The sequence below is a fragment of the Photinus pyralis genome, unplaced genomic scaffold (assembly GCF_008802855.1).
Source record: "Photinus pyralis isolate 1611_PpyrPB1 unplaced genomic scaffold, Ppyr1.3 Ppyr1.4_LG7, whole genome shotgun sequence".
Classification (NCBI taxonomy): domain Eukaryota; kingdom Metazoa; phylum Arthropoda; class Insecta; order Coleoptera; family Lampyridae; genus Photinus; species Photinus pyralis.
Genome location: NW_022170738.1, coordinates 5,043,853 through 5,064,976, shown reverse-complemented (window position 1 = coordinate 5,064,976; position 21,124 = coordinate 5,043,853). Strand labels below are relative to the sequence as shown.

Genomic DNA, 21,124 nt, shown 5'->3' with positions numbered 1-21,124 from the left:
TTTATTTTTATTATTAGCATACAATTGTAATTGTTGAACACAAAGATGTATAGCGAAGACGATAAGGTTGAAATATTAAGACAGTGGGAAGGTGGTAACAGTTTAAAAACTGTAAAAATTGAAACAGCATTTGTGCGCTAAAGAAGAATTATTCAAAAATAAAAATATGGCCGTCAGGCAGCTATCGATTGATTTGTTCAGAGGTATCCTTCCTATGAGTGTCCATCCTAATAATGTCTCCACTGCCACCAGACCACTGGAAAGCATTTGACTTTTTCCTGTGTACAGCTTCCCAGCCACATTCTAACAATTAGTATTCCTACGGGCGCAGTTTCACCTTGATTCGATAAATGTATATTCAGTACCTTTAATTCATCGACCCATGGCCCTTCGAAGATTGGCACAACATCTGCACAAATCGTAAATTTCCTTTCGCTTTTACGAACAAAAATGGACAACTCATGATTTTGGTTGTCGCAAAATACACACCTGGCCACATCACCTTTCAGCTACGAATTGACTGATTCAGCTGCAGTAGGTGGAGTTTTTTCTGTATTTTGACTATGTTTTGGTCTCCAGAGTTGGTTTCACAAAGTCCAAACCTTTCAGTTACCAAAGTAATTCTTGGTCGCTCTCCACTCTCCTTTCTGAAATTCCATAAGGTCGTTTAATCGGGTCACAGAAGACGAAGGTGTGTCCAGCCATTCTGATGAACTGGAACTATCCTTTTCAGTGGTACAATTTGTCACTATTGCTAAGGGCGATCTCTGCCATACCCCCAACAATTCTTCTGGCAAACATGATTCTATTACAGAGAATAACATAGACACACATTCTTTTGGCGCCACTCCCAAAGTGCCTTACGCCATCAACTGAGTTGAAATACCATCATAAAAGATGGAGATTTAATTCTCTACCAGAAACCGCGTTATTAATAATAATTAATTTCAAGAGCTCACGAACATATATTTTGATCTGTAAATCCTCTCTAACGAAATCTGCTTTGTTATTGTCGAGTTCCCTTTTCTTGGACTTAATTTTAAATACAGAAGGGAGAACATTTTGGTATATTGATCGCTTGTTTCCAACTCCCTTTCCAATTCTTCTTCTGTAACACTATCGTCTTCAAGGAGAATGTCATACATTTTCTCGTTCAACACTTTAAAACCGTCTGATTGATTGTGTGCTTAATAAATATTTTTTTCTTCAAACGTCAAAATATTAGGCCATTGTTCGACTGAGTAGTAGGCGCCAAAGTTTGACATTATCGTTAGAGCAGTTTTTACTTTTCCTTTTCCTGTCGCCGGAGGGAAAAGTGTTGTTATGGAAACACAACAATTTCATTTATTTATTCAAAAAATTATGATATATTTTCAGACTTATTCATTAATGTAATATTAAATGTACAATTGGTAAGTGTTGCATTCTGAAAATTGAAGCCGTGCAACGATGAACTAGACCCTGTTAAAGTATTTACTCTCGATTTAGGCGATGACCTCGGCGAAGACGACGTTATTAGATTTCCTGATGCGCCTGTTTCAGTTACCGCAGTTTCGTTTAAATTTAATATTCGGCTAGCATTTTCTTTTTTGTTGCGAATCGACTCTTCTATGTACCCTTCTGCTACGGAAGTCGACCTCCAACCCCCGTGGCGCTTCAACGACTCCATAGTTCCTCCACCATCGATGAGTAATGTAGCCGAAGTACGCCTTAAACAGTGACCCGTATATTCTTGGACATTGCCTAATTTTAGAAATTCGGCGACTTTTCTGGGTACAGCACTAATCGTATGAATCCCCATAACATTTTTATAGCACTTCCCATTCTGATATTTCAAAAAAAACCTTCTCTCTTGCATATCTCTCGGTCTTAATGAAGCGTACTTGTGGTAAATATTCATGAACATTTCTCCGATGATGGTAAACGAGCGCACTTTTTTCGTTTTGCTATCGGGAATTTTTATTAGGATTAAATTTTCCATATCTTCAATGTCGCCTATATTCATTTTCATCATTTCGTCGCATCTGCATGCCCCGGTTACTCCGATTAATAAAACAATCTGAATCATAATAATATTACATTGGGAGAATTAAAACTGATTTAAATTCACCTTTATTCCTAAATATACATCATCTGGTGCGTCCATTAGAAAACCTTCAAACTGCTCTTTAGTAAATATTCTGGACTTTTTTGCAGAATACCCTTCATTGGCCTTTTTCAAAAAACATCGTAGCTTTAAATATTGACTTATATTTATTCCATGCTTGATAATTAATTCGGATTTGATCATGGAATAACGAGACCACATTGTCGAAGATTTCCATTTTTTATCTTTTTGCATCTGATTAAAATACGCAAGAAGTACATTTTCTGAATAGATGATCACATTCTTTCCATTACACCATTGAATGAAGTGTTGATATGCAGCTAAATACTTTTCACCGGATTTCGAAGGTCCGAGGCACGATACTGCTTCATTCGCCTCAACGGTAATTTCGGGCGGCGTGCATTGCATTCTAAAACTAACTAATTTACACTATCTTTTTAGTGATTTAATTAACTTACTTCTTTCTTATCGAGAAATCTTTCTTATTCAAAATTACGAACTGACATGTAATTTTTTCACTCAATAAAATTATTTACTGCGTAACCAAGGAAACAGCACATATGCACTCATGTAAAGGAAAACAAACTTACCTACTTGACAATGACGTTTAATTTAACGAAAGCGATTAATATCCCTTAAAAACCTGGTGTTTTGGATAAATTTGCGGAAGTTTGAAGAAAAAATAGCATATTTTATTTGGAGGAGAAGTTACTTTTCATGGCTTGCCTTCTATTAGCCGCCTCACTCCGTTCGGCGGCTAAACACAGGCGCGCCATGAAAAGTAATACTTCTCCTCCACATAAAATAATGTACTATTTCCATTAACATGACGGAAAAGTATTGATTGACACACTCGTTTTTTTTATAACTTCTTATGTGTAAAAACAGAACAATTTGTTGCTTAACAAGGACTGTGGTTGATAGAAATTAATTCTTTTCGCGGTGATCTTTCGTTAGAGTACGGAACACGGAACACCTTGTATATTGTAGTAATTTACAATTCTGCGATACATACTTATCCTATTACGAAGGTTTTAAAGATGTAACGCAAATAGACCAATGAAGCATGCGGCAAGGAATACGGCTTATTGGTCCACAAATCTAGGAAAATGTGCAAATGTAAGAAATTTATGAACTTGTGAATTTCCTTTTTCTTATAAGGTCTGTGAATTGGTGTAATGTTTTCAGGATCCCTTGAGAATTCAATCCAATTGAAATTCGATGTGTAGGAAAGGATAAACGGGTAGCTTTGTAAAAATCACATTTAAATCTTCTGAAAAAAAATTTATTCTTAGACATAATTATTTGTTTCTCAACATTGGAAGTTATAACAATTCTTACATTATGCTTTAAAGTAAGCGGATTAGAAATTTTAAGGGTTTTCAAATATTAATTTATTCTAACAAGAATGGAAATAATGGGATATAACTATAAGTCGTAACAAAAAGCTCGCTCTCTTGTAATTAAAAATTTATTAATTGTGCAAAGTCTTTATAATTAAATCCAAAAATGATTATTTATATTTGAATGGACGAAGAATATAATAAACATATTTTAGAAAAGTAAGTCTGTATAAAATGAGTCTATTATTTTTGTTACTAGATTCTAGTGACATTTCCAGTGTAAATCAGGTTTTTAAATCCGTCTTCCTAGTTAAAAAACAGAGTATAGTACGTACCTATTTCTTGTTACATATGATACGTAAGTATACCTATTGTAGTTCGCCATTATAAGTTTCGACAAAATCTTACTCGCAGTTTCCCTTGTGGCCCCAATTTACGTTATAATGGTAATCGATTAATTTTCATAAATAGGACGTCAACTGCAGGTGATAGGTGCTTCATAAATTCTGTTACCCTCAAGATCTATTATCATACTCCCAAAGTGGGGATAATGATTGATTTATGGAGATTAACCAACCGGACCTTTCAAAATTGTTTAAATTGCTCACGTCTATATTCTAATTGCACTACTAGCATGAAGGAAACAAGAGGATGCTTATAGTGGAATTCTGCATCCTCTAGAGACATTAATTAACGGTTTCTATGTTATTTTGATAAATAAAAATTTACTAGTATTGGTTTATGCCTACAAAACAAAATGAATTTAATTAGCAATTAATTGAACAAAATCTTAATAATTCACACTGTAAATCCTCTGGCAAATTCAGCTGGGAGATGGCTAAACGAAGAGTCAATATGATATAATTTATATAGCACACGTGAAGGTAGGTTATTGATGTTGCATGTTTTGAGTTAAACTTATCTGATGATAACATTTTATGTGAATACATTTGTTCCCCGGGAAATTAATTGTTAGATTTATCTGTGTCATGAAAAATCTTTCCGATGTATCAAAATTACGACTGACTATCCCGTGGTGAACAAGGAATGATTATCAATATAAACCGATTATATGGGTCTGTAGTACCAAAGAGTATACAACTACTCTTTGGTAGTACCTATATTATTACTTATTTATTTGACCCCTTTGGACGAAACATTATGCAAACATCGGAATATCTGCATATATCGTACAAAAACAATAATTCCATCCTCTAGCTTATATTCCTTATACTTATATTTTTGGAAAAACTACAGTATTATATTCGTTATGGCTGGATGGCTGTCCGGCTGAGATCTCAGTGGCTTCTGAGGGACGGGGAAACTCTAGGGAAAACTTATACGGACCAAGAATTTGTGTGTACATACACATTTTTAATTTATACAAAAAGAAAAAAATATATCGGGCGATCAAAAATGAGTCACTGTCGAATCACCTCGAGTCACCTAAACAAAAATTCCAAAGGTGACTCCAATGTCAAATTTATGTGTTTAAAGCTTTAATAGGACTGATAAGAGGCTCCACTGTTATGGGGGATGCTTATACGAAAAGTATTTAAAATGATTAAATATGGTTTGCCGTAAAATAATTTAGGTAGGTATACGACTATTTACGATAATGATTTTGATTGTGATGATTTTGAGTATAGAACGTATACCCTCAAATACAGCACTCCCTTTCCCCATCCAAACTTTCATCATCTCGGAATTTTAAATATTAAGCCCGACTTATTTTTTCACGGTGATTTTCCATTTATTCCATCATTTCATTAATATGATTCTTTCTGTTGCCATTATTACTGTATCGCTTGCGTATAGGAGGGTCCATTATATCTACCTTCTTCGTACTACATCTCCCCCCACTTCGACCCTGCTTAATATTCTTCGATATCACTTGTAAGTATATTAGGTACGATAAATAGTGTTTGAGTGGACATTCCTGATTAAGCTCTTTTAGGAATACCTCTCTGCCTCCTGATCACTTACTCCCTACTTGTTGTCTATTCGTATATCTCATTTATTCTGTTTTTTAATTTATGCCTATTTTTCTCTTTTTCAGCATTTTTCGAGCATTTTTCCCATTCTACCCTATCAAAAGCCGCCTTTGAATCCGTGCTATTTCTCTCCTAATATTTTGTAGTTCTTTTTCCGCCAGTCCACAGTGTATTGTTTTTGTCCAATAGCCTCTGTTTTCACTTTCCTTTTTGATAGTCATCCTTCTTTCAATATGTGATATGTCTCGTTCCTCAGATCATCCTTCTCAACCGCCTGCCCTCTCTTGTCTGTCCATTTCTACTCTCTCTTTCTTCTCACATTCTCCTTGATATCTCTCTTCTTCCCCATCACTTCCTCTTTCTTTTGCTTCCCTGTATCAACTTAAAATCTCTTCATCTAATTAGCTTCCAGATATCTGTGTTGATTCCTTTTATTTACTTTTTACATTCTTTTTTAATGCATATTTTCTCTACACTTTCATTGCATAATTAAACTGGGTGAATCAAAACAGTTCCGTTTTCAAGGAGAAACGAATTTCTTGCTCGACACGCACGTTTTCAGGTCGGATAGTACCCAGGGCTTATGGAAGAGTTCGTGGGAATCACACAACTTCGAACTTCGGCAGTTCGCACGCAATTGATGAGCTTTTAAAATTAAACGGCGTAATTAGTTAAATTAAATTTAATTAAGTATATAGAAAGTATCCATTCACAATTAAATTAAGTATAAATTTAATCACTTCAAATTCGAACGGAATCTGACGGACGGACGGACTCGAGCGCCCCCAAGAAATGAGGACTTGCTCCTGGACAAGATTTCGGAACGGCTGGCAGCGACTATCGGATCTGAAAGCAGAATTACGGACACAGTAGCGATTGTCCTACCGGAACCGCAAGCACAAATTAATTAACGGTAGATAGGTACGGGAAATCAAAGTCAAGAAGAAAGCGAAACGATATCCCCATTTATAACTGATGGAACATAGGTAAAGCAGCAAAAAGCGTACCCTGAAATTATAGCGGTAGAAATTTCTGTGAAAAAAGTAAATAATCCAATATAATCCAAAATAAATTGACAGAAAGCATCCACAATTAATACGGCATCGGCAGTACAAATGTCACTACCAAAACACCGAAGGCAAAAGATCTTACGTTTCGATTAAAATCTGTAATTAGTTTTAATATTTAAATTAAGAGCGCCTCTTTTGAGACCCCTCGAAAATTAATCGGATGCTGTTTTCTGCATCTCATTTAATCAGCTACTGTTAATTATACTCATTTAAACAGGCGAGATCAAATTTCCAAATTAAGTAATCCAATTCATAATTGGAACGTTGGGATTAGCCGGCGGGGTCGGCAATATAAAACTGATAAATATGTAGACCGTACGGCCTCGACTGCTTTTAAGCTTTTTTTTTATAATGACTTAACTCCTACGACAAACGCTTTTAGACGTAACAAAGGTATATCTTGACGGGAGCGGCTGCAAACGGCGAACTAAGTACAGTTTTTGTTTACAGTAACGGAGCTGTATATGACTATTTGGATCAAAAATGGTTAATCGGGTTTTATTAGTAAAATAAATAAAATGACATACAAGGCAACTTTCTTTTTAATTACCTACATGAGAAAGTGACAGGTGCAACTAGCTGGTGATGCGATTCCGTCCTACCTACTTCCTCCAGTCTTTTTTTCATTTACAATGATTTACTGTATTACCATGTGTATTGTTATCCTGTTTCCGTTCACCGTTCTCCTTTTTTTGGCAGTTGTAATATAAACTATCGTTATTTGTCACATTCTTTACCTCTTGTTGTTTCCGCTTGTTTCCATTTTCCATACACATTTTTTAATTTCCTACCCTCTACCATTACTATTCTACTTTACCTTCGTCTAATCCTTCCTCTTATTTTTATCACTTATAATTGCACAAGAGGTTTGTATTTTACCGAGTAAATTTGGAATGAAAATCTGTTGCCTAGCAATTAGACGAGAAAAACTGTCAACTAATAAAAATGCGACACCGCAGGTGGAGCATCTTTAGGTTGACAGTTTTTCGAGTTCAATTACTAAAAGGAAACAGATTTGAATTGCAACAACCCACATTTACTCGGTTTAAATACAAACCTCCAGTGTAAATCGGCAGGACAATTTAACGAACAAGAAATTAACCAAGCTAATCAATTATTGACAGACGTCAAACTAGTCATATGGGAAAGAATAATGCGATAATTGGTTCGAAAATGAATAAGTGAAAAAACCACTAGTGCATTTGTCGCTGGAAAAGTTTCAGGTAACTTTTGCCGCTGTCAAAGTGACAATTGCACTGCGGCTTATGCGATTTTTTGTACATGAGTTGAATTGTCCCTGTGATTATATAGCACCTTTTTATCCCTTTTTATTCCTCTTTACGAATTGGTTCTTCCATCTGAACTTTTTTTGGCAAAATATTTTTTTATTTTATCGCGGTTTTTTCTTCTATTAGGTACTATCTTCTACAAATCCATTACCGTCATGTTGTGACAGACTTGCAAAGTGCACTCAATTGAATATATCAAAGGTGAATCAAAAGGTGAAAGGTCATTTACCTGCACATCTTGAAAAAATGCTTTTTTAGTCACCACGAAAAAAGTGGTTGAGTTGCCCTCGCTCGTGCCGAAGATACCTCGGAAGTGGAGGTAGAAAGGAGTGAGCGAGAAAGGGAGACGAGAGTAGCGGATTTTTGATTATTTATATACCTAGTCTTTTATATTACAATATTTTTTAAAAATAAAAATAAAAATAATAAAATCCATACAAAAAATTCCCTAGTTTTGGACTGGCAAATTTTAATCAGTAGGGATTGTTTTCTAAGGGTTGATAAAATAAATACTTCAAATCATGAAAAGGTTGTTTTATACTTTGAACTAAAAAAGATATAAAGAAAGACTCTACCCAAAAATCAAAGCAAAACCTTTAGTTCCATTCTTTTGTGGTTATGGCTGCATAAACAAAGAAAGAAGAAAGATTAAAGAAATGAAATACAATTTAAACATTATAAGTTGAAATAAATACATCCTTATATAAATATTTATTAGGACACATTTTATAACGCTCATTAAAATTAAACATGTTAACAAATAACAAAGATGCGACGTGTTAAACAAATAATTTTTACAAAACTCCTCCGTTACCAAAATAGCAAACTTAGGCATATACTCAGTGGATTTTTTCTTACAACAGGTACATGCAGTTCATGAGGATTTATAGTTAAGCGGTACGTACAACCTTACAATGTTACTTGGTCTTTTAAGCGTCTATATGTACAATTAATACATTAGGATAATTTTTTTACAGTTGACATATCCTTAAAGGATTACATTCGATGAAACACGAATAATTTGACGTTCGATTTTTACTCAAACAGTTTGCGCTGGGGGTATACCGTTGCTGCCTACAGGTACGGCGTTAGAAGTTCGTCTGCTGGCAATCCATTGCGAAGCCCTACGGCCTATCGATCCTAGTCATACTTTTTCTTCAGTTCCTCCTGGATACCCAGACGTGCGAACAAACTATTGAAGAAGTTAGAAGTTATTAACACACTTAACAAGTTTCGAAACTTGTAAACTCCTTTCAGATTGCACGACAGAATCAAGTCTGTGTCTAATTTAAATTTAAAATGGATTTTAAATGTAAAAGTTTTAAAAAGGTAGCACGGACTATGTACCTATATGTGCACTACTAAGTAATTTACTCGAAAGCATCTCGCTACATTTAACATGCATTATATATAAATGTACAAGGGGGTATCTACCTTACGTACCGAGACGGTGGTTACTGTACACGAATTTGCTCTGGTGCGAAATGTCGCTATTTGCCATTTTCGCCTCATTTGCGCTAAAACCTGAAACAATTACAGTATTAATAAAATTCCATACGCATATACGAGTAGGTACCTACAGTGTGAAAACGTAATTGGAAATGCGGACGCTATCGTTGCTAAAGGGAACGAGTTACGTGCATTGGTTCAAAAAGGTACAAGACGGAACGTGGTATCGCAACATTGAAGGTGTTTATAGCATTTAGTATTTTGTTCTTCATAAAATTTTTTAGAGGCAATTGCCCCCCGATATTATTAAAATTACTAATTGCAGTGTGTTCTCGAATGAAATTTATAAAGTAGCAGAAAATCTCATTTCTGCACATAGACATATACCGTCTATTTTAATTTATTTCGCGATTTTCAAAATATTTCAGTGCAAAGCGAAATGAGATGAAAGGATATTGGCTAGGATATTGGCGCTAGATTCACTACGACGTCAAAATTTATATTTATAGTGATAGACATTGTAAGATGATAAAAGTAGAGGTGTTTTATTGTGTGGAATCCGATAACCTTTAGCTTTATTTTCATATAAATTTAGCAGGCGCGTATAAAAGAAAATGGTCCTGGAAAGGATAATGATTGTTAATTTTTGTTTGTCATTATTTTCTGTTTAACAATTGGTCTAGATAAGAAAATATAATTGACAACTTCATATGATAAAACATGTGACTGTGGAAAAGGTGTGGGTTTGAAGAAAGATGAATTTGTTGTGGGCAGATTTAATTTTTTAATTTCAGAGATTTCAGACGTTGGTAATTTTTTTTACTTGGTGTGCGTGCTTACGAACCCAGTAAATTTAGAGTCTTGCGTAATTTGGGCAAGCTGAGTGTGTAGTTTAAACATTGTTTATGAAAATAAATGCAATTAAATGTTGTTTGCACAACTAGTTTGAAATTGTTTATGTTTCTGGTGTAAATTGTTGATTAGTTTATGTTCTGATTACATGATCTTGGTTCCTTCAATTTATATATTTAATCATTCGTGTAAATTTGTAGAAGTTATCGAATTGTTTGATGACGGATTTGTAGTTTGTAAACTAACATTTTCGCGGTGAATGAGGCGGTTTCGGGAGTGACAAATAACTGAAACCACATTAGTTACGATACCCAATGCCGAAACTGACCTCGACTTCCAACTGTAAGCTTGAATTTCCTGGACGAAGGGGAAGTTACCTATCTCGGGGGCGAGATCCTGCCAACAACGAGCAATCAGATTGGTGGGTACGGCATCTGAAGTTGGGTGTAACCACTTATACCTTTGAGTACTCTATTTCTGAACAAATACATAATCCTCGGCAATAAATAGCAAATTATTTGCTACACACATTTTACTAGGGTTTCACTAATTGAAGTTGGCATACCCACCCATTTTTTTTGGTTAATATTGCGATCGTTTAAGTACCACACATTTTATTAGCATTAAATTATGCCCACCTCACGGATATTCAGTCAATTCAGTTTTACATTTTTCTGAAAAACAAAATTTGAATGAAATCGTTTGTAGAAACTTGTCTCTTACTTAAATTTACGTAATGTCATTTTTGATGCACCTAATTCAATGTCAAATGTTATTCTACAGTATCAATGCGCGGTAGAGTATTGGTCAATTGATACTAAAAATTCAATTGAGGGGTCATGTTTTTTTTCAGTACAAATTAATAGCAGGTTTCCCACTCTGTATGTCTGAGTGAAACAAAGCTACCCTAAAGATACCACCTATTCGGCACTCTCTTCCAAACCATTAAACCTAACTTTCTAACAACTCTAACTAATCCCTGGATGTTTTTATCTTTTTCTTGTAAACATCCTTTGCCATTAAGGGCTGTTTACGCAATACAAAGAGTGAATAATAAAACGACAAAAGTTTGGGAGGTAGACTGAAATTACAATGTAACTTACGTAGCAGGATCAACACACAAACCACTGTTTTCATTTTATGATTATAAACAAACTTGACGAGAGTCTTAATGAGATTAATTTAATATTAGGAAAAGCTTTGGTGGAGGTTTCAGCTCGCGACTTACACAAGTAGTACCGAAATTCAGTTGGAAAACTTTTCATGTTTGGTTACGATTTTCTTGCACCGTTTGCACACCGCCACAATTTAATTATTTTTCCTCGTGCAACCCCAAGACGCTTTGAGTGCAGTACAAATTATAGGGTATGGGTATATACTACAAAATAATATGCAATTAAATACTTACCTCGCCGTTACAAAAACAGAAGAGTATCGCTACACAAAGGCCCTGAAACAATAAATCTGTTAGTGAAATGTAATATTGGATTATACTCAATTACCATTTAACAAACAATATTGTTGATTATATTATTGAATAAAGTGGTTTTATTTAATGATTATATACAATTACAGAGACAGATCTCCCATTTGGTAATGAACGAGATTTGTTCTCATTATAAGTGAGATACAATATTACGGCAAGTATGGCCTACGAATACGGAAATAATGAAATGATACTCCATAACATACCAGAAGATGTTGAGTAGTATTAACGTCAGGACCTTCTGTACTGAAGGATGACAATTATTATTAGGTACCAACATGGTTATTCGAGCCGGATCAAAGTTCTTCATAGAGGATAAATAAATTGATTAACGTAACGGTATGCATTTTTAACAATAATAAAATGAGACAATAGAATAAGTCTGTTGGTAATCGATTCCTTTCCATTATTTTATTATATTATCATTATCAAGTCAAAATGGGTTATTTTGATCTTCAATACCTAATGCATTAGGGTAATCGTCGGAAGATGAGTTAGTAACCAACAAGTTGCAATTGAATTTTCATCAGCCGTCAAGCAATTTTTCCACACCATAGTCAATACTAAGCATTTATAAACACACCAGTAAAATTTTGTAAATTTGGAACCCACAAACGAAACTATGCCGAAATTTTGGGAACTGGAAAAATTTCACCAAATGAAGCCAATGATGCTCCTAGGGAAAAGTTTTAGTCAAATTAATCAGACATCAGTAGGTAACAGGCGAACGGTAAGATTTATATGTAAGTGGAGGGTGAGTGAATTGTGTTATTATGGTCGGTATGCGTGATTAGAGACGTTTCTCAATTCAGTTTTTCCCATACAAGTGAAGTTAATAGAAGTGTAGATAGTTTATTGTTTATTCTCTGCGGAATAGGTTTTTTAGGCTTAGTTTGTTGGTATGTTCAGTCAGTTAAAATTTTATGTTAGGTCAGTCAGCTAAGGGCAAAGCACCCGGTTCTCTTTGTTGTTTTTCAAATTCATTCGCATAAGGAATTTTGTTTTAAGTAACTTTAATATTCCTATAGGAATCGACCAGCGAAAATTATTTGCGTGAAATAGATTTAGTATTGTATTTATTGATAAGAATCGAATTCAAAAAAGGATTTTCGTTTTGCTTCATTTATCAGAAAATTGCATTTAATTTCAGTGATACCGTTCCTTTGTTTAGCATCCAGAGGCATTTTGAACAGAAGAATGTACCAATAAGTAAAGATGAATTTTTTGGGTAAGGATCAAATTTACCATTGTCACGTGATTACGAGATAAGCATTGCATGTTTTGTATTTATTTTTATGAGCCAAACCAAGTTCCCATGCGTATCTGAGTTCAATTAAACCAGAATATTAGATTTTATGCAAGTGAAGAGAGAAATAACAAAGGCGACAGGAAATATGAAGGAGAAGATGTCGATGAAAGAGGTAGAAGAAATGAAGAGAAGGGATAAACAATGGATTTGGCCCCTTTAATACCAATGTAGTATAGGTACATATAGGTGAACTGTGCACAGTTTGAACCGATCGGCCCAAGCGTTTGTTAGTTATCGTGTCCGGACGGGACGGACACCACCGACTCCCTTATAATTCAATCGCGTTGCTCTGCTGCTTAATAAATTAATGATAGAAAACAAATAAAGATAGAAAAACGAAAAAAAAAGAATTCGTGAGAACAGATAATAAAAGAACATGGGAGAAATGGCTGGGGTTTAGAGGAACAAAAGAAACGGGGCTGAAAGTAAGGAATATACGAAAAAAGAAATCGGGGATAAAAGAGGAAGGTAGTCATCGATGGTGAGCATTTCTTGTAAGATAATACGAATGCGAGCAGTGGAAGGTGGACAGAAGGGAAGTCATAGGAAAATTTTACGGCACGTTCTTGTGGTGGTAACACTACAACCTCACCAAAGAATAGAAACCATGACGTGTGTGCAAACAAACAAAAATAATAACAAAATAGTCATCATCATCATCGCTATATTCGCAACGTTGTATATCATTTCAGGTCAAAAATCTTTCGGAGTGATTAAGCCTTACTTTTCAATATGATGGCTAAATATGGCACATAAGTTGTTTTATTTTTCATTTGCCTATTATATGTCAATTATATCTGTCATATGTGATATATGAAGCAGTCTATTACGCCCAAGGGCATAATGAGAGGGCATAATGGATTGTCATCTCCTTATGCCCTCAAACGGCCTGTCAAATTGATTGACGGAGTTATATTATGTCATAAAAAAGATGCAACTTGATTCGTATGAAGCACTTTAATGTTGGGCAAACAATAATCATGACATTTGTATATTAGAAATGTATTCTTTGGAACGATGAAAAATAAAATGTTGTATGCACCTCAGGCATTACTCAATATTTAACCCTCGGGCGACTTACAATCCCTCGGGCCGGAGGCCCTCGGGCTCTGTCGCCCTCGGCATAAAAATATCGCCTTAATGCCCTTGATGCATAAATAACTATTATGCAGCCCAAAGAAAACACTTAAAGCTGAAAATTGTCCCAATTTTTTTGTTACTTTTTTGATATTTAGTTTCTTAAATAAGCACTCTGAAACTTAATTATTCATCTATACGAGTATATATTGCGTGGTGCTGGTGGTTTCATACATCACGTCTTACTTGTTAATGAAAATTATTGATAGAAAGTAAGAAGTCACCTGGTTTCGAGTTGCCACCCTGAATGTGAAGGGCTGAAACATTCCTTCAGAGATATCAAGCATAAATTGAAACCGCCAACTTTTGCTGTAGCATTACTTTGCGAAATCAATACAAATGTAATTTATTAGTAGGTCTCAGTTATAAAGTAACCACCTACAAATACCAAATTGAAAGGAGTGGTTTAAAGATGGTAGAAAGAGTGAATTTTCTACCATGATATTATAGTTAAAGTTACTCAAAATGTTGGAAAATTAATTAATTTTGGAATATGAGAATATATGAGTATGTACTCGTAGATAATAATAATGTTTGCTGAAATTACCCAGAAATGCGTTCCGTGACTGGCGAAATTTATTGCACTAAATTTAATTTTCCACCTTGATAACTTACATTATGCATGATGGTTGTAAAAGCGATCGCCTACTGAATGTCGACAAATCACGATCCCCAAGCGGATAGCGGAATTTACTTGTTCGATTTCCTTCCATCGTTATTTACAGAAATAATACCCGACTTATACCTGATCTCAGCGATTTTATGATGAAAAATTGGATAGACTTTGTCTTAGGTACGCATCCCATTCAATATAAAAATAAATGGCTGTTCTACTATAAGCCAACCAATTGCTATCGTGAGACCGCTTCTTCAAAATTTGTAGGCATTCTTTTCCGCGTAAGTTGTTTTCCAACGGTTCGATTGTTTCCACTAACATCCACGCATTCTATTGTCGCTGTAAATTTTGTGTAATTGGTTGAGCTAAACACTTCCATTGAATGGAACTAGTGCAAATGGTCGATGATTTACTACGTATCTGGCAACATATTTAAATATACAATTGAGATAAATATTTGGAGGGTTGACTGTGGTGCACCTATCAAGTTAAAACTTCGCCAGTTCGCCCCTACTCAATGGACGCGTAGATAAATATAAAACGCACTAGGAATTTGGAACTTTTGTCATTTCGCTTGTCGTAAGTACATTAAATTATAGAGCTAATTTTTGCATTTTTTAAATTTAAATTTGCAAATGCAGAAAATAGATTGGTTCCATATCTTTCACTTGTATATTTAGGAACTGAACATAGGAGATTTGTATGTTCAGAGAAATTTAGGCACTGTCTTCAAAAGACATCAATAAAAACAATTAAACCCTAAAATTCCACCATTTGGAAAATATTTTACTTCGATTCAGTTTTCAGCGAGAACCATAAGTACAACTTTTCAAAACTTTCCCAGAAACCCTCAATTAAAGCACCCAAAAAACAACCTGTATGCGTTTTACTACTCATAATAATTGAAGCACAACATGATACGAAAAGGATTAGATCTAAAATTGGCAGAGTCGTGTAGTACGAAATAAAACACAGTTATTAATAGAACAGTGCAGATTGTAAGATCAATTATCAAAAGATAAAAACAGTTTCCTCTGTATACGAGCAAAAATGGTGTTGTGTTATTAGGATTGATGATCATTGCTTAAATTACAAGTGATTGAACGTTCAAATTTTTTTAATCATGAGGAGCCAGATACCTTCAAAATAAAACCGATGATCAACGATTAGATGACTTATTACTCATGAGAACAACCATTACGGCGGATTAAACACTTTACAAGCAATTTACTAAAAGGTTTCATTCAAGATAAACTGGAAAGATTATAAAATCAATACGATCCTATTTTCATTACATTTTTCATTTCTCTAACACGTTACATCAGTCGGTGTTAAAAACACAATTTGACATTATATTTTCTCATCACCTCTCAGGTTAAAGTTCTAGATGTTTTATTACCGAACAGAGAGTTTCCGACAAGGGAGTACAAATTCAATTAATTTTGATAGAAATTCGGTCAAGTCGCTGATGTAATTATGCATTCAGCTCAACTGAAAAAATTGAATTGGAAAATTTAATTAAGGAAAAGACGTCTGCAAAATTTAGACCATTAATATTTAAGACTGTCAGTATGGGTGTTCGCTTTAATTACTAATAATTACACAAACCTGTAAGGAAGCAGTTACGGCGGATACGACTTCGTAGGCACGTTCCCAGGGGTGATTCTCTTCCGGTCTAAAAGGAGTCAGTAGGAAATTTAACCCCAATAATGGCACCAGAAGTAACGTAGCCCTGAAACAAAAACACGTGGGTTAGTTTGTAGTAACCGGAACAGCTGCAGAGTGATTTAGCATTTCGTTTTGTGTTCATGGCGTTGTAATTAGTTACTTTAAAAATGTGCACGCGACTGAGTTTTTGACAACTTTTTGATAGTAATCGACGCCCGACGTGAATTGTATGAAATTATGAATTACTGTTTTATTTAATGATTTAAAATAGTATCTGAAACAAATTGTTTGTTGAATGCATTTTCCAAAGACGTTTCAGAATATGACACAATTTTCTATCTCTGCACCTTGCGGAACCCGACAACAACATTCTTACATAGGATACTTTACTCCAAATTATTACACATGTGATGGTATTTAGACCTGCGTTGTGGGTACCCCGTGATCTAAGCCCCTTGCACCTTGTACTTTTTTTTTCAATTAATTCCATAATAGTCAAGAAAAACTATTATTCCTTCATGACTTATCGTCTATTAACTCAAAATCAATAAGTCGTGATTCAACAACATTGAACTAGTGTTATGAACGACTTTGAGGATCAGAAAGCTAACAAAGAAAGCAAGTAAGTGCAGCTAACAGGAACAGCTCATAAGGCGTTACCTATGCTTTAGGAATGAAACTTAATAAGACCCTTACGTCAGTTCTAGGACGCAGTGGAAAAAAAAGAAGACTTTGGAAAGAGCTTAGCGCTTTGGAAGATCTAAAGCTCTTTAGAAAGAGCCTATAAAGTTCCGAAAAACGTTTGAAAAGTTATGGAAAGAATTGGCCTGTTGTATTCCCAACCTATCGTAAAATGCGACAAAAATGAACCGAATGATTCCCGGGATAAGGACTCAACTCTCATAAAGTCCCAACGGTTTCATGTCGGAAGAGCGGTTGGGAGAAGGGTACCCTCTTGTCCTTGTAGAGATAAATCTCTCCAAAAGGCGATTGGACAACTAAAGTCAACGGCATAGCATGCAGAAAACAACGGGAAACCACTGCATTAAAGATCTGTTGATATGCCACGTAGATGGCAGAAATGAGAAATGAAAAAAAAATGGATACTTCGCATATTAAGTTAATTGACGTAAAATGTCTTGTCTCTTCAATCGGATTTCCGGGAGGAGAAATATACGAAGTGTGCATCCAAAAACAAAGAGAGGAATAGGATTAGATTCGGGACCTGGGTCGTGGAATGTTAAAACTCTTCTCTTCAAGGCGAAAAACCTAAAAAGAGGAATGCTAAGAGCTAATTTTGACTTTATTGGTGTCAGTGAAATGAGAGGGTGGATGTCGAGTAAAAAAAGGAGAATATTTCTCCTTCTATTATAGTAGAGATACAAAAGGAAAACTTATGGTTAATAAGGAGGTACAGTCAAGATTTGCCAAAATAATAGCCGATTATGACAGATCGATAGGAATGAAAGAAATAGAAACACTGTACGAAAGAATGAAGAGGAAGAAATCCCACAGCCGTTATGGAGGCCCTTCTGGATCTGCCTCCACTCGGTTCTTCATATTAAGGAAAAACTGTCACATCTTTCATCCCAAACAGACACATTTACTCCAAAGAACTGGACTTCCATATCACGTACCCGACGACTAGGAAAACTAGCTTCGTACTGTATTTCAATCAGAGTTTGTAGGACTACATCAGATATTCTTTACGTATATCTGTGGTAGGACTAACTTAGTGCAAGAAAACCACATACTTTGTGAATGTCCCGCTCTAATCCAACTGAGACGATCTCACGTGTAGGATGACTTGAGTGGCGGTGAGGGGTCGAACGACTCTACTTAGGAAGGGCTCGAATTTGAGGCCTAGGTCCGTGTGGACCCTGTTCACTATCTCATCGTGACCTGAATCCAGTAGTAGGGAAGGACATGGATGCTGTAAGATTGTGATGGAGGATTGGAATGCCACTGTGAGAAAGGAGGAGGTTACAGGAGTGATTGGAAAATACGAACTCGGAGAAAAGAATGAAAAAGGAGATAAGTTGATTGAGTTTTGTGAAGGTTGAAATAATTGGACAAGGATGAAAGAGGATGTAAATTGTAAAGAAAAATAAAAGCGTGGGACGGATCAGCAAGGATGGAAGAAAGTATGGAGAAACATGGTCAGAAGATAAAGGAAGGTGTAATAAAATTTGCTAAGAGCGCATCGGTTTCAACAAGGGACCAAGAGTACAGAAACCTTTAATAACAACAAAAATGATAAATAAGATGGAGGAAAGCAGGAAAGCTAAAATTTAAGACAGACGAAAAGGATTGTACAGAAAAAGTTACACTGAACTAAGAAAAGAAACGGATAAAGCAAGAACAGCGTGATTTGAAAAGGTATGTAGGGAAATAAAAGAACTGGAGAAATTAGGTAGACATGATTTGGTATATAATACACTGAAGAAAAATACGCTAGATAGGGAGAGAAAAGGTTGAGCTATGAGAGGGATAGAAATAGAAAATAAGGATGGCAAGTAGTCGAGAATGTCAACATAGGCGAAGGCATTCATTCAACGGAAGTAATGGCAGTCATAAAAGAAATGAAGAATGGGAAGGCAGCAGGAGTTGATAATATTCCCATGGATTTATTGAAATGTCTGCAAGAACAAGGAATCAAAGAAATTAGATCTCTTTGTAAAAAAATCAACGAAAATTCAGAAATAGTGACACTACCTGAGGCAAGGTACAAAAAAATGTTCAGAATATGGAACAATCAGCCTAGTGACATACACAGCAATGATCTTACTGAAAATACTGAATAGAATTTTGGAGAATATCGTGTAGGAATTGTTTGGTTTCACAAGAAGAATGGGCACAAGAGGTGGGAACTATCGGCGGAAGATATTTGGAAAAAGGAAAGACCTTCGGTGTAGCTTTTGTTGACATCCTAAAGGCATTATAGAATTGGGTAAACTGGGAGAAACTGTTGGGCATACTAAAGAGAAAAGGTGTCACCTGGAGAGAACGCTCGAGCTCCTGGGTTTGGCTATAGCATGTGCAAAACCAAATTTTGAAATTGGCATTAAATTTGCTTTTATTGCAAGTGCCTATGTATCAAATTTCATCTAAATACCTTCGCATAAATAAGAAAGTTTGCAATTCAGTTTATAAATGGTCGAGATGCGAAGAGGGCAGCATTGTGAATGCTGATCGATCAGACTTAGATTTGCGTTTGATTATAATTATAGGTACTTAGTTTTTACGCATTTGAAATATTATACCTGCACGCCTGTACTGTATCGATCCCCATTGTAAAAGTGAAGGTAATTAATCCCCAAAATAAAGCGCGTGAAAGCCTTTGTCACGTTTGTACCTAATATGAAATGTGTAAAATTTTCTAATTTTGCACCGCAAATGTCTTCATTTTAAAAAGCGACATGTAGGTAATTTGTAACACTTGAACGCGTCGGTTTTGTATGCGGGTGTAGCGAGAAATAAGACGTATGGTCCATTTAGGAACTGCTTTTTTATCTATTGAAAAATTGCCGTTTTTAAACTGGCACTTGGTAGTTATATCCTTTCCGTTGCATGATTTGTTGTTGGTAGTTAACTTTGATAAAGTGGTTTAAATTTGACGTTTTTGCAAAATGCCCAATAAGTTTTGTAATTTGTCTGTTTCTTTAAGCTTATTTAAGTTATTACGATAAGTCAATTTATTATTAGCGGCGGTATTTTTGTTGAAACGTGCAGGTTTTCGCAAATGTAAAGAGCGGAAATATTATCGCTATGCAAATGGCTTAAGCTCATGAAACACTTCTCCCCAATTTTTCTCTATTCTACTTTACCACCTGCCTGATACGGTTTTTCGTATTATTTATTTTCACAGTTTTCTGAAGTGGCAGGCGTAAAATGGTTGTCTCGGGGGCGCATTATATACGTTTGAGCAATGTTCGAAAAGCACCTTTAATAATAAAAATGAACGTCTACTTGCATTAAACAAGCGCTATGGTACCTCCACATATCGAACCACTTTATATAATTGCAGTTTTGATAAAAAAGAAGATAGAAATAAGCTGTAAGTTATTTTTTCTATTGTGATTTTAAACTGCTTTTATTATCACACCATATTTGCTTTCTGTTGGAGAATGGATATCATTACCGCATTGTTGTGAAGTATGAAATGGAGAAACGAACGAAATTCACTGCTCAGTAATTTCATGATATTTTGCTATTCATTTGCCGTCTAAAGAGGTTTTCGAGAAATCCACACTTTGACTCACCAATTGATAATATATTTCTAGCAGACGTCCCAATCGCTCTTTGTGAGTCTCTGCTCCGACAATCCGCTCTTGAGATATAAGGAATTTTGACCGATCAAAGTAAGAGGTCGAGGAGGAGGAGAATGCTTGGTAGAAATTTCATCGAGATCTTTCATTAGAGTACCATGAAGGATAAAGGCAGTGTTGCCCTCTCCAAACTCCTCAATTTTGATAAGGGGTATCAGAGAAGGGCCCAATTTCAAAAGTATTCAGTGGCATGCGTATGCATAATGTCAGACTAATTGGTTGACCCATGTAGGTGTAAGTTATGCACGTTCTACTTTCAGAAACGGCTCGAGAAATAGACCGTCTGGCACACCTTCAAGGTTTAATACCTTGCGACCTATTGCAAAAAATTCCAGGCATTTACGACAGTAAAAGTAGTTCAAATCCGCAGAAGTGGGTTCGAACAGACAGACGGATGGACGAACGGGCAAAATGAAAACAAAAGTACGATTTTTTGATCCTCAAAAATGCGCTAAAAATTGAATGTATGGAACTCT

The 21,124-nt window shown here is 35.4% G+C and overlaps 2 protein-coding genes across 4 annotated transcripts; both read right to left on the bottom strand.

Moving 5' to 3' along the window:
* Nucleotides 1-1,206: 1,206 nt before the first annotated feature.
* On the bottom strand, nucleotides 1,207-2,855 carry LOC116176958. Of its 2 annotated transcripts, XM_031495808.1 has the most exons (3): nucleotides 2,566-2,855; nucleotides 2,111-2,516; nucleotides 1,207-2,059 (listed from the first exon to the last, which is right to left on the bottom strand). In XM_031495808.1, exons 2-3 carry the CDS (start codon nucleotides 2,513-2,515, stop codon nucleotides 1,361-1,363), a joined length of 1,104 nt encoding a protein of 367 aa, XP_031351668.1. In that variant the 5' UTR covers nucleotide 2,516; nucleotides 2,566-2,855; the 3' UTR covers nucleotides 1,207-1,360. The 2 variants fall into 2 exon arrangements, with proteins under 2 accessions (XP_031351668.1, XP_031351669.1); XM_031495809.1 differs by having other exon boundaries at nucleotides 2,111-2,855.
* Nucleotides 2,856-8,499: 5,644 nt separating this feature from the next.
* On the bottom strand, nucleotides 8,500-16,384 carry LOC116176630 (calcitonin gene-related peptide type 1 receptor-like; the record flags this gene model as incomplete). Of its 2 annotated transcripts, none has more annotated exon segments than XM_031495282.1 (4): nucleotides 8,500-8,995; nucleotides 9,238-9,327; nucleotides 11,513-11,554; nucleotides 16,261-16,384. In XM_031495282.1, coding segments are annotated over 4 exon segments (304 nt in total), but the record flags the coding sequence as incomplete, so codon positions are not given.
* Between the last annotated feature and the right edge of the window lie 4,740 nt (nucleotides 16,385-21,124).